Source organism: Rhea pennata, chromosome 4 (assembly GCF_028389875.1).
Source record: "Rhea pennata isolate bPtePen1 chromosome 4, bPtePen1.pri, whole genome shotgun sequence".
NCBI lineage: Eukaryota > Metazoa > Chordata > Aves > Rheiformes > Rheidae > Rhea > Rhea pennata.
The window spans coordinates 52,244,675-52,259,000 of NC_084666.1; the positions used below are offsets into that span (position 1 = coordinate 52,244,675).

At 48.2% G+C, this 14,326-nt stretch overlaps 1 protein-coding gene across 2 annotated transcripts; it reads right to left on the reverse strand.

The window, feature by feature from the left end:
- Positions 1 to 4,836: 4,836 nt before the first annotated feature.
- On the reverse strand, positions 4,837 to 14,121 carry NOCT (nocturnin). 2 transcript variants are annotated; one of them, XM_062573963.1, is made up of 3 exons: positions 14,046 to 14,121; positions 8,068 to 8,337; positions 4,837 to 6,962 (listed from the first exon to the last, which is right to left on the reverse strand). In XM_062573963.1, exons 2-3 carry the CDS (start codon positions 8,327 to 8,329, stop codon positions 6,127 to 6,129), a joined length of 1,098 nt encoding a protein of 365 aa, XP_062429947.1. In that variant the 5' UTR covers positions 8,330 to 8,337; positions 14,046 to 14,121; the 3' UTR covers positions 4,837 to 6,126. The 2 variants fall into 2 exon arrangements, with proteins under 2 accessions (XP_062429947.1, XP_062429946.1); XM_062573962.1 differs by lacking the exon at positions 14,046 to 14,121 and having other exon boundaries at positions 8,068 to 9,021.
- Positions 14,122 to 14,326: the final 205 nt, after the last annotated feature.

Consider the following 14,326-nt stretch of genomic DNA (forward strand, 5'->3'; position numbering starts at 1 on the left):
GAAACTGAGATTTTAAGTAATGATAAAGGAGGCCAAAATTAAATCCTTATACTGAAGTTAACTTTTTCCTTTTAACTATCATATTGAAAAGTGAGCTACCTGCAGAGTCTTAGCAGTAAGTTTCATTCTTCCCTTCAAATGGAAAGAAAGACGGGAAGAGCTCCATACAGCCAAGTGAGTGTGTGGGGAAATTTAAATGTCTTTTGAAAAAAGGGTTCCTTTTTATACTCATCAAGCAGAAAAGAAGAGTTAAAGAAGAAATGAATGCACAAGCTGCAGCAGGGAAAAAAAATCCAATGTAGAAGCTGGTGTAGGAATCCTTTCTATCAGCAGTTAATCTAAAGAAGCAAAGGTTCTTACAGATGAGCTATGATTCTGGACCTGGGAGTAGATTACAAATATTCCTTCATAGGAGGAAATGTTGGAGAAGGAAGAGGATTTGTGTTACCAAAAAAAGGGGTAGGAAAAAAAGGGGGGAAGGATGAGGGGAAAGACATGGACAACAGGCTGACTGACTCAGTAGGCAGCTATTCTGGAGAAATGGGCATGGATCTATAAGAAGAGAGGCAGGCAGGCAATCCATGCTCTGGAGGTAGAACAGGTTGGAGCTAGAAGACGAAAAAAGTAAAAACATTTTAAAACCATGTGTATAAGTCTTTTCTGTAAGAGATCCTTTTCCAAGTGGCTGTTACTTGATCGTATATCAAAGAGGCTGTGTTTTAGAGCATGAAACATATATCTCTGGAGTATTTGTAGTTAAGACCTTTCCCACACCTAATTTAGATTCACTGGAAGTCTAGTGTGGGCAAGGTAATCTTCCTGGAAATAGATAAGGATCTACAGCTGATGACCTTCTCTTAAGTTAGAGCCAGGACTTCGTGCAATGGCAAGCATGAGTGGAATGGAGGCACGCATCTCTGCTCCTTGCGAGGCTGGCAGCCCATGGCCGTGCTCTGAGACACTGCTGTTGTCACTACCCGTGCTGCATCCTGCCGCAGAAGCGGTGATGGTCCTGTGGCTCTCTCCGCTGGCCGCACAGTGAGTGGCACATGTACAGGCTGCCAGCGGACATTTATCGGAAGTGCATTAAGCGCTGTGAGAATCTCAGTTGATGTGGGGACACTAACTGAAGTGGAAATGGTACCAGGCTTCAAATAGCAAAGTCCCCTTTCTGCTATGTGTATTTCTAGGTATGCCCTTGCACTTCCCATTCGTAAATTTAGCTGCTAGGTAGGCATGCAGGCAGGCTTTTGGTCACAATCGGATAGTGATTTTGGTGTGTCTGCTCAGGCAGGGCTCTTCAGCATCTCTGTGTGTGTGGTTCCTGTGAGCTGCTCCGAGATGAGTTAGCCTTCAGAAGTGGTGTGTAAGGTAGGTAGGTAGGTAGCAATCCATACCTTTCACAGGAGGCAGTCTCTCACTGAGTGTTTCTTCAGCTAAATTTCAGAAGAGAAAAATTCCTACCTGTAACTACAATTCTGAGTCATTTTATAGATCCCTGCAAGCTTGTTCTCCAATATCCTGGCTTGTTTTGACATAATTAATTGCTACTTGGCAAGGAATGTTTTTACTGGTGGTGCTGGAGGATGTGACCTCAGGAATAGGGAGCTTTGGTCAGCTTTGTAAAATCTGAACGATACAAAGGAGCAGTAACAGAAACAGTAAAGGTTAGCATCTAGCTATATTGCTAGACTTTTGCAATCCCTTTTGGAAAAATCCGTTCCTATGTCTATATGTAAAAGCAGGACTAACATTTATTGCTGGTGTATTGTGTAGAAGAGTCCAGGCTTGACTCATCCTTGGCAAGCAATGACTTTTCTAGCTGTGTGAGTGGAGTGGAGCTCTAGTGTGGGGTGAGCATGCTTTATACAGAAGGCATTAAGACATAGATTGCCATGGTACCACTGATTTTATATAGATAAAAATAAATATGCATATAAAAAACTTTTTTCTTCAAATCATCCCTTTCATATGTTACAGGAGAGACATGGTGTAATCTGCAGGAGAGACACTAACTATGAATGGCAACTCAGAATAAATATCTTAATATCAGATTTTATGGGTTGTGGCAAGAACACTGGTCTAAGAGTTGAAAGGGAATCCCATCCTTGAGACAGTTATTTTTGTTACCTCAGATTGATAAAGTCTATCTTTCTGTGCAAGTCTGGCAAAATACCAATGTTTGTATATTTTGGCAAAAATTATTGCTAGCATCTCACACTTACTTAGCATTAAGGTGAAAGGTTCTGTGCCTTGACACAACTCAAGAACTAATTTGTGTGAAGCATGCTGCTGGGAAGGCTTAGATCTTGGAGTCTTCTACTAATTGATGCCATCAACTTTTGGACTTTGGAGAATTACCTCTGATCTGATCAGGGATTAGCGAGCCAGAGGCAGGAGGATAGTTGATGAGAAGCAAGACAGTGGTGAGCTGCCTGAAGCACTCACCATGACATGTGCAGCAGGGATCTCATTTAAGCATGAAGACTGTCACAGCCAGAACAAGCTAAATTCAATTTTTGCCTCATAGAGTCAGTTCAAATAGGAGGTATTAAGATTATTAAGTGGGAAAGATCTGAGTGGCAGTATCTGCTTCTGATCTAATAGTTCTCAGAGAGAGAGACTATTTTAATGAGCTTGCAGCAGCTTCTGCCTTTCAGCAAATCAAGTAAGTGGGTCATTTCTTCCGTCAGCTAACTTGAGCATGAGGGAAAAGTGTCACTGCTAAAGCTAATACAGCTTTTATTCACGATTAGAGCAAAGGATCTGTTGAGCTCTTTTTAGTCTATATGCTCATAGGGCAGACTGCCACAAGAAAAGCTTTGAAGACATTTTTATTTTAGTCATACTGCCACATAGAGTGAGAGAAAAGAAAAAAAAGCTTCCTGTTTCTTGTTAAGAAAATGATTATTTACGAATGATTATAGCGACCAGAAGCATTTTGCTGCTGCAGGCCTGCCTCTTGCAAAATAAAAATGAAACAAGGGCAGTATTTCACTTCAGTTTTCCAAAAGACTAAGCCTACAAAATACATTTTATGGCAAGGGTAGAAATAAAAGGCTGGACCTGACTGCGAAGTTATCTGGTATTTGCTGAGACTTGTCTGCCTTTAAACTATTAAAATACAGTAGGATGTTTCACTTCTGTGCTCTAGCAGGGAAGTGTGATTTTTCTGAGTATGATACTATTAAGAGTTGCCCTGGGATGAGAAGATACCCCACCCTCTTCACATTTCTTCTCCCCCCTCCCTGCCTTCAAAACTGGCCTTTAAGGACATGAAGCAGTGGAAATGGAATATTAGGTATCCAGAGTGAAATAAGAATCTCGGCCCTTTTCCACTTGAGAGAAACTCTGGAGGGATGGCAGTATCACAGAAATCATGCTGAATGTCTGTGATTTGGTGGCAGATAGGAAGCAGTAACACATTAACGAACACCCCTGGCTAGCCTTAGGAAAATGGAGCTGCTTTGCACAAGCTTTTTTTTTTTTTTTTTTTTTTTTTTTTTTTTTTAATGTTGCTTGGATTATGCGATATTTTCCTTGTCTGCAAATCATGGGCTTCCACCACAACTGTAATTTCTTCTGGAAACTGCCAAAAAAGGATAAATGTAAGCTCTAGCTTCTGGTGTGACTTCTTCTGGTAGATGAGCAAGTAGTTGACTGACTTATTAAAGATAACATATAAGTATACATTACAGTGCTGCTTTTAGAAGCTGTTCACGCAGATACCTAGATGCCTCCACTAAAAGGCAACTTTATTAGTCCTCCTCCTGCTAAAGACCTTTGAGAGAGATTCTAACAGCAGGCACCAGCAGCACTGCATTTCATCCCTCAGCAAGCAATTCCTAACACCAAGTGCTGGGAGGAGGGAGCTGTCTTGATTCAGCTGGTCTGAGAAGCTTATGACAGGCACGCATAAAGGTCTGCAATCCTGCAGGGCAATAGGATTTTTTGGCTTCCAGGGACAGAGTGAAGATCTGCTCTTTTTGAAGGCACAACTGAAGGAGGCCCAAGGTTGGTAATCGCAAATGCCACATTTGCCTGGTAGAAGTGTTTAACCAGAATGTTGGGCCCCCTTGGTTGTGAAATCCTTTCTGTCCGGGGAATTTTAAATCCTTGTTTGCTAGAGGGGCCTGGGCTCCCCTGCTTGGAGCAGCTCATCACCAGGAAGGACCCATGCAAAGACTGCTCCAGCCGCACACCACTTCCTTTTGCCTGCAAAGGGGTGGGGGAAACTTGGGACTCCAGCTGCCAGACTGTCTTTTATCTACCACCACAAATACAGCAACTTGTAGGTGATGTAAAGCAGATACCATTATCACTTTTTTCCCCTCTTCAACTTGTGTTTTCCACAGAGGTGACAAACACAGAGGCCAGCTCAGGTAAGTATGCTCCAGCAGCCCCCTCAAGGAGCAATACATATGCACTGGGGGGTAATTTGGGGATGGATTTGGGCCCGATTTGTAACTCCAGGGAACTATTAGAAATACTTACATGGTAATTTAAAGTCTAGGCTTCATCTTCAGCTGCTAAAGAAAGCAGCTTAACTTCTCTAAAGGTAACCCCTTTCCCTGCAGGTATAGGAAAATCTGGGCATACAAGTTGGGGGGGAACCCCCAACAACAACAACAACAACAACAAAAAAAAAAAAACACTTGCCACAAAAGAAAAGCAGCCATGACAATCTGTTAAAAGACTAGGACAGGAGGGTTGGAAAAAGGTCTGGAAGAGGTAGTCCGTAGGTGGTATCACCCCTAATAGGAGGCTAAATCAGTTGCTAGTTGAGACAGATTAACTACTTAGGAAACAGAAATAAAACAACAGTAGAAACATCACTTTCTTTTAAAACACTTTTATTAACAAACACCTGGGAACACTTAGTTACTACGGGCCTCACCTTACACAGAAGTACTGCTTTATTCGCTCTGCCTCATGTCCCCCAGCTGTCTAACACCAGCGCTGCTCCGAGCACTCTCCTCTCTTCCCCCTTCTCCTGCGTAGCGCCCTGTCCGCAGTCCGTACGCCCGAGGCCTCCGCCACGGCACAGAGCACCCCTCCACCCGCAAGTCGCTCTGCTGCCAGCGCTGGTGCAGCCCGGGCACTTTGGCAGGACCTGGGGGTGCTCCCAAACACAGCTGCTCTACGATTTCAAGTCAGACACAGGATCACCAGCTTCTTGCAATAAATTAATGTCATTTTCTAACAGGTTCCAGTGTAGCATTAGATTCTGAAGATCAATAAAAAAGTTTTACAACATGAAGATTGGCCCTTTTCTGAAACAGGAAGACTGACAAAACTACAAATTCAAAATATTCAGAAAAGTAAGACTGGAAGCAGACAAGAAAATTCACTCTGGTTAGGTGTGTCCACTGAAGGGAAGTACAGAAGAAACAAGGTACCAGTTACTATGTATACTATGGGCTGTATGAGTATACTAGACACATGCACATTCTTCTGGAAATGTGAGGATATAACTAGATGATGTACTGTCGTAAGCCTCCATTTCCTCATCTGCTCTTATACGGGAGGGGGCTTTCCTCATGCTATGCTTTGGGAAATGACTATCCATTTCTTTTTAACAGAATTTTTATCTCAAGTCATAAAAAAAATGCTAGTATGAGCTTAGATTTCTTCATGTCTAAAACACATTTATCTTTCTTCATACTGCAAAATTTTTTTTTTAAAAAGGGTTGTCAAGCTTCATTTCCTTTGGTACTTGCACAAGCTTAACATGAAATAAATAAGCATGCTGTCAGGGCAAGTTGTTTTACATACATAAGTGATTTTTTAATTTAAATACTGACAGCCTCCATATTCATTAGAGGATGAAAGCCTTAGACACAGGGGTTAGCGAAAGGAGAAACTTATTTTCCTTCCAACTTCCAAACCCTGACACGGCAAGAACACACACAACGAGGGCACTACCTCCTCCTTCCTTCCTTCCTTCCTCCCGTGGAGGCTTCAGATTAACAAGCTCTGCATGGCAAGTGTTAATTCCAAATTGCCTGAAAACAGTACTCAGTCAACCGTATTTCCTCATCCTTAAATAGTTTCCAGCTTCCAAAGTTTTCTTTAAAGAAAAGTGGTGAATTAAGACACTGCAATACCAGGTGGCATTCCAGAAAATTATAACAGTCTGTCAGGGTCTTGATTAAAGCTAAAGTCACACACCAAGGACAGGTGATCTGAAGGGTAATTGAACGATGGCAGCCTGTTGGGTCCAATTTGCTCTTCAGTCAGCAAGTCCAGAGCCGAGTTCACGTTCAAGGCATGCTGCGAATACCAGATGTAATCCAGCGTGTGCCGGCACTCTCCCGAGGGCCGGATCTTCCAGGTGGTGTATGGCGGCTCCGACTGCCCGTCGGGGCTCAGCAGCTTGTACGCACTGTTTAAATTGAGGCTGGAGTTGGAAAATTCTTTGTAGACTTCTTCAGTTGGCTCCGCGTTGAAGTCTCCGCAGATTATCAGAGGGATCTTTGCTCCTTGGGTAATATTCTTCAGGTTCTGGAGAAGATCGCAGCCTTGCGCAGACCGAAACCTCTCCCAGCCAGTACGGGCTTTCAGGTGAGTGACGGCAATGCAGAACAGTCTTCCAGTTTCATAACACTTCAGTGTCTGAGCTATGGCCACTTGGTTGGTTTTCAGCTTCATTGCAGTTAGCCGAATATTAGCGCTGTTGATGAGCTCGAAGCGGTCTTTGAGGAAAAACAAGGCGCAGCCATCCGGCCCGTTGTTCTGCTCCACGTCTAGGCACGGGGACCACGGCTTCGGGAAGAAAGTACACTGGTAGCCCAGCCGGCTGAGGAGTGGCTCAAAGGTGTCAAAGTAGTGGTCGACTTCTTGCAGGCACAAGATATCGGGTTTGTACGCGAGGATTTCCTCCAGGATGAGGCACTTCCTTTCTTCCCATTTCAGAGCTTCCATGGGGCACTGAACAAAGTTGTCTTTGCCTTCTCCGAGGGCTGAAATTGGCAGGGGAGAGAAAAAGAGAAGGTGTCAGTAGCTAAGCCAGGCTGTCTTCCTCCAGGCTTTGCAGGTGCCAGAGGCACGGCTCTGCTCCCAGCAGCCGGTGACCGCTTGCAGCCCAGCACTGCTGCTGCTGCCACACGGTATCTGGGTGCTCAGGGCACATGGGAATGAGCTGGCTGCTCTGTTACTGCCCTCGGGGGTTTGTGCCATCCTGAAAGTCCTGCTCCAAGACACCACTGCTACCAGAATGGCCCCGCTCAATCACCAAGTTTTATTCCACAGTCATGAGAGAGTAACAGCCCTGTGCTCGCCCCCTTTTTCCACAGGGCAGGAAGTTACAATGCGAAGCAGCATAAGCCTTTTGCAACACACTTTGCTTTCCCTGTGAAGCGTGGGTACATTAGTTTACACACAGGAGATGGGATTTGCAGGAATAATTGTGACTTTAAGGCTGCTCATGCTAGCCAAAGAGAAACCATTTTCAGAACAGTGAAGTCCCTCCAAAAAAGGTTAAATTACTTTACTAACTACACGTTTACTTAGACCCCTCCCTCTTTCCAAAAGTTACTACACTTTGGCAAGTCCTTCTACATGTGGTTGCCACAGCTTAACTAAGAAGAAACACAGTATTACAGGAGTTATGTAAGCAGGGTGTTACAACAATCTTTAAGTGGGGGATTTTCCCCCACCAAAAAGATAAAGTTGACTTAACAACAGCCTCACCTTACAGTCCTGACTGCAGGGCTCAGAGCCAGTAATAAGTTATTTTGAGGTGTAAAGAATTAAAAATTTCCCATAACAGATCTGAATGGTTGAATCGTTCGCCAATAAGTTATGAGAAAAAATGAGCAGAGAAGCATTAAAAAGACTTACAGAAGGACAACCTATTTTCTCTAAGAACTATCTAAAAGTGATGGGCACCAGTGTTTTGGGTACAGCACGTGCACTTACAACAGGGATTCAGGGCTACGTTTGCCTTCACAGTTGTAAAAGAGACCTTTTTCCTTTGCAGTAGGATGGAAGTCGCTATTTTAAATGCAGAAAAGGTTTCCCCCGCTAACCGCAAGGTTACGACTCGAGCTCGCAGGCGGCTCCCACCTTGGGCAAGGATGTTCCACTGCATGACCCGAATGGGCCGGTGGCTACTGGTGGCGCTTGCCTTCAGGTCCACAAAGTCCCGCTGAAACCGGGGCGGCCGCTTCTGCAGGACCATCTGGCATTCCTCCAGCAGGTCCTTGGGGTCGATGGGGTCCAGCTGCGCCGCGTCGGGCTGCCCCAAGCAGTCCCGGTGCTGGGGCACGGCGCTGCTGCTCAGCGTCTTGGCGAGCGCGCTGTAGAGCCGGCTGCTGCTGTTTCCCATGGAACAGCCTGCAGAGGGAAAAACTGCTGTTAGAAATGTCCACCCCGACTTCTCCCAGTGCTCACGGGGAGCTCGCTGCAGCAGGAGCAATTCACGGCTCTGCGCAGGGGCTCCTGCCCGAGTCGGAGATGCAATGACATGAACGCAGAGATGGGATTAATTCAGCCCAGTGCCATCATAGCGCTCGGCTTATTAGCGGACGTGGCTAGCCTCTGCGGCAGAGAAACTGCCTTGTTTAAGGCATCATGCAGGCTTTTTTTCCTGAAAGCAAAGAAATCCTTCATTCAGAATAGCAAGGCTATGATTATTTTCTACAATGCATGCAGAAATTAGAATAAAGAGTACTTTTCTTCCTCCCTCTCCTCACTAAGGAGGGCCAGGCAGGTAAATGAACGCCACCTGCTCATCGTTTGCCTTTACCAGAGGCTGCCCTTAGGTGCAGGTCCTGGGCCATGCCGTTTTGGACACCTACATGCTTGCAGAGCGCCAAAGCAAGCGGGATGACTTGTTCCCTCAGGTTAATATTTAATAGCAACCTCCTGCTGGGAGTTAACTTGTCCTCAACTCGGCCACACTTCCGCGAAAGCCGAGCAGCCGGACGTTCCCACGGGCTTAGGGGGCCCCTGACCTCGCTCCCCTGCGGGTACCAGCTGTCCCCCCTTGGCTGCACCTCTCACCTCGGGTCCCCCAGCACAGCCCCTTACTCCCGGCCCCCCAGCAGGAGGTGGCCACTGCCACCCCCATCCCACCGCAACCCTGGAGACTCTTCATCCTCCCCATCCCACAGGAGCCCCCAGCACCGTTGCCCTGCTCCAGCCCCTGCGGCCAGCTCCAGCCTCGCTGCGCCCAAGCAACTCGAACGTGAACTGAGTCTTCAGGCAAGTAGGGGCAGGAAAGCCACCGCCTGCGGCAAGCCACGTGCACAAGGGACAGCTTTGATGGGGCTGTGTTGTAGTTATAATTTATTTACCCCAAATGCTTTTCCCAAAGGTAAGCATGAAAAACAACAACAAAGACAACCTCACCCAAAAAAAAACCAAACTGTGAGCACTTGCATTGCTGCAACCCACAGCTGTAACACGTTCATCTGCGCCTCTGCAACACTTCAGAAGGGAAGAGCCTGTCTCTTTGCACATGCATCTCATGCCAGGCTTAAGGTCCCCCTGCCAGCACTTGGGCATTTGGCCCTCACTACCTTAGGCTACAGCATTATCAGTCATAAAAGCTGGTGAGAGATATAGGATAGCAACAGGTTTGCCTAGAGGGTGAGATAAAAGTCCTAACAGTTCAAAAAACATATTTAGGACAGAAGGAGAAAAGGAAACCTGAAGCTAGAGACTGTCATATCCCCACCTTTAGGAAACTAGATGCTTTTAAAGGCTTTAATTGGAATATTGTGGTTCAAATATATATATTTCAGTGTTTAAGATGTGCAAGTCAATGGAGTAGTGCCTTCAAACTGTTCTAAGGAAGTCTTAGAGCAGGAATTGGCAGGGAAAGCAGGATGTCTTTCCCCTCCCACCCCAGCCCCGCTCACTAGGCAAAACGCAAAGTTCCTCAAGATGAAACATGAGCTCAGGCTCACAAGCACGAGTATCCTCCTAGGAGATGCTGGCGTAAGGCATTCCAGTTCTTGAAATTTTGGCAGTTTTGGATTACTGTCAAGAAGCTACATGTGGCTAAAGTAGAAGAAATGCTGGTTTTAGGCAGGAAACTGGCACGAACACCAAAATCCACAAACAGGAGCCAGTGCAGCTGCCAGGGCAGGGGGCAGAGCAGGGGCACGCTCTGTACCCATTACGTAGGTAAGGTGCTGGTTACGTCAAGGGCAGGTTTACACAGCCCCAGAAGAGCAGGGAAGCCACACAGGACAACCCCTGACAAATCAATAGAGCTGAAGGAAGCCACAGGGAGCTCCTCACCTGCTCCTCACCCCAATGGGTGAAGTGTGTGTTACAGCCCCCAGTTAAACACTGCATCTTCAAGTTTTGGCTGTTTATTAATTTGCCTGAAACAAAAGTGGAGGGGAGGAGGAAGGAGAGGAAAAAAAAAAAAAACTTCAGAAGGAACAAGCTCACCACAGGGACAATTGCTAGGTGCAATGAAACCTCAAGCCAAAAGCCCACATTAAAGCTCTAAGCAGCTTAGCTGTGTTACAGGACAAACATCTACACGTCTAAGCTCAGCCATGCACCTGCTAATCTCTGAACAAGGCCACAACACTACCCCAACCCCGTCTTCCCTCAAGTCACACAGGGCTTCCCTGAGCACAGGGCTGCTGGCACTCTCTGGAGAGGTAGGCATAACCTAGTCCGCTCGAGCGTGCTAGGTCCAGCTGCAGCAGGGATCAGACGGCTCTTAAAGCTGGTAGTGCTTCAGGCAGAGAAAGAGCTTCTCGTCTTTCAAGAGATCCCTGGGAAGGCTGGGTGGAAGAGCACCAGTGCTGTAGATCAGATGCTCTCCAGCTGGTGATAGACAGAGTCCTTTGGCGAGCAGGGACTCCTGCAAGAAGACTCACTTAAAATGAGTAATGAGCTGCATTAGCCCCCCCCGACACCCTCCTGCCATCCTGAAACCATCACAAAGGCTGAATCTTCCTGCAGAAGAGGTGGCAGACCAGCAACCTGAACTCCAAAACACAACAACTCTCTACCACTTCTGCAATGTTAACCTTTCCTGTGGCAGTGAGGAAGGCAAAGCCATAGTCTGAAAATCCTTACACATCAAGTTAGCTGACCTGCAGCTTGCTGGGGTAAGGGCTAGTGCCCATACTGTGGAGGAGCATCCTCCTGGGCTTGCAGCTTGGTGCTCAGGGTGAACCTACAAGCAATCCCTTGGCACCATGCTGCAATAGGGAACCACCAATTACTCATGGTGCTGAATATACAAAAGCCTTTCTCTCAACAAGGGTAGGAGTGAGGGAAGAAATTAAACTATCCATTAACCTTCCAAAAAGTAAGCTGTAAAGTTCAAGGTTTCTTGTGTCATCCAGCAGTAGCATGGGAAAGAAACTTCTAGATCTCTGTCCACAAGCAGTTAGACTTCATTAGCTGGAGATGGCTAGAGGCATCTGGGTCAGAGCCCTTACCTTTTCAAATAAGGTGACCAGCACTCCATTTTTGCCCTCTTTTAATCTCCTAGTGGTGTTTTCAGCTGGCAGCCCCCACCTTGTTCACTGCAGGGGTTTTACTGCGAGGTGAATGGCTCTGCTGTCTTTGCAGCCTGGTTTGTATTTGCAGCAGTTGCCTCGGCCCGAGAGGTCTGCAGCAACAGAACATGCTCTCCTTGCAACTACAGTTCGTGAAGCAGCTTGGCACACAGCATCCTCATATGAGAAATACTACACTACATGCTATCATGCTACATATATAGCTGTGTTTTGGCCAACAGCAGGGTTATGGCCCCAGACCATCTGCATGTAAAGCAGCAGTTGCTACTGTTTAGAGTTCAAGTCTGTTTTGGCACCCACGCCAGTTTTCAAAGCACAGAGGAGTTAGGAACATCATAACAGGATGCAAAAAGCAGTTGTGCCAGGGGAGGTGCTGCTTAGTCAACACTAGCATGAGAGAGTTTCAAATCCTGCCCCTGAATAATACTCAGACTCAGTACTTGGCACAAGCTCTGGAAACCCTTTTCCTCATGAGTGCTCAAATCATGAGCTTGACTTTGCCAGCTGCCAGCACTCAGGCACATATGCTCCTCTTTCCTATACTCTGTGAAGCTTCAATGTCTTTCTGCATCCTGGCCTGGCCTCAGCAGGAAGCCTGGAAGCATCCTGCCCCAGCCTGGCTTGTCCAGTGCCACCTGGAGATCTGTCCCATGACAGCAGCGGTAAGGACTGAACACCACTTTCCCTTCCCGAGCTGGGAAAGGCAGGACAAATCCCTTCTCCTATGTGCCAGGTAAGTGCTGTAGCCTCAGATGTCACATAAAGAGTGGCAGCCTCGACCATCCTCCACCAGCAGCAGCCTGGGACAGAGGCAGCCAGAGCAACAGTCTCAACTGGGAATCTCTCTGGATGCATTTTTAGCCACAGAGTCAAGCTGCCTGTGGGCAAACACAGCTTAGGGCTGTATCTGGTCAGCAGACTTGGCTGCAGCATCACAGCTCTGCTCTGACCCCATGCTTAGGTCAGTGGGGAGAGGGGAGGGAGCGCAGTGCACACCAGGGTATCATCCTGACGCGGGCTCTCGTCAGAGTCTGCATCCAAGGACATGCGAGATCTTGAATGCTTTCCAGCTCCCAGTCTGAGCACAGTCAGTGATGCCTAGTAGTTCAGGCAAATAGGAGCCTAATGGTTTAGCACTGCCAACATTGCCACGCTACTAGAAAAAGACATTGTGAATCAAGTGCATCATACACAAGTCACAACCCTGGAGGAGAAAAGTGTTGGAAAAAAAAGAGAAAACTAGTCAATCCAGTATATTTTTTGGCCACAGAGTAAAGATACTGAACCATTCAGCCACCTAAAAAGTTAGATACTAAATAAATATTTTGCTTTATTCAAAGAAGCCACTCTAAATCAGTAGTGATTTAGCCCTGTCACATAACTAATGCTGGCAGGAGGAAACTGTTGTGGAAGCAATAACGCACCACAGGCATGTTGTCTGGCAGCATCGCTCATAAACCAGCAGTTTGTCATTTCGTTCTTGGATGTCACTTGTTCATATTCCACAAGCAGAAGCCAAAGCCACTTCCTTAAAATAAAAGGATCAATTCAATTACTCAAGTACCACTTGGGCTTTACATTTGCATGGAAAAGCTGCTTGTAAGAGAACAATTACACACGTTATTATTGGATAATTTGGAGATAAAACAGCTGTTTCTACTTTGAGTGAAACATGCAGTCCTTAGTGGTCTGCTTAATTAAAGCAAGTGTTTCTTTAATCTCATAGTAGTACTTCACACTAGAAAAAAAGCCTCATTTCCATTCCAGACACCTCAGCTCAATTTGTGTAATTCCTCCCCTCCATCTCTCCCTGGACTAGAGCTGCTACTATTTCCAAAGCAGCCGCTCTGCCTACATCAAGTCTGTGCCTGCTGTTCCAGAAATGACAGTGGGCCAAAGCTGTTCTGAACAGGAATCTCACATCACTGCTTTCATCACCGATTTCACAAGGTACTTCCCCAAAATTGGGTCAGTTCTTCGGATGAAGTCCAAAAGATCCTGCATCTCTATCAAACACCTTCACCTGCTTCCAGCAGCTGATTTTGCCAACAGACCAGCTACACATCAGGAGCAAGCCCAGACTCCAGCAGATCCCCAGCTGCGGCTGTGAGCAGGGAGCATCACCCTGCTGGTGTCCCGGGGCACGGCGGAGCTTCAGAGCCAGCCCAGCCCCGGTTGCAGGAGCCCCCAGAGCACCGGCCCCTCCGCACCAGGCCGCGGCCACCTTGCCGCCCGTGCTCGCGGAGCAGCGTGCAGACCCCCCGGCCGCTCCCGGCCCAACCCCTCGCGCAAGCTTTCTCCGCACCCCGGGCGGCATCGCCCACGGCCGCGCCGGTGCGGCCCGCAGCGCGCCGCGAGCCCTGCGCTGCCGCCCGCTCCCTTCCCTAGGGCCGCTGCTGCGGGGGGGGTGGGGGGGGAAGCGGCCCCGAACCGGCGAGCGCCGCTCCGGACACCCCCTCCCCCGCGGCCAGCGGGCTCCGCCGCCGGCCTGGCCCGAGCCGGGCCGAGGCGGCCCCACTCCCACCCCGTCGCGCCCGCGGTACCCACCTGCGCGGGGGGCCGCCTCCGGGGCGCGACGGCCGCCCGCTCCCCTCCCCGCGGCGGGCGGCAGCAGGAGGCGGCGGGCGGCGGCGGGGCCCCGCCGCTGCAGCGGCAGCGAGGGCGGCGCGGCGGCGCGGCAGCCGGGCAGGGCGGCGCGGAGGCAGCGCGCGGGGCTCTGGTACATGCTCCCGCCGGCGCGGAGCGGAGTGGAGCGGGGCGGCGCGACGCGGGCGGCAGCAGCTCCCCAGCCCGCGCCGCCGCGGCGCTTTTAGGACCGGGCGCCGCGT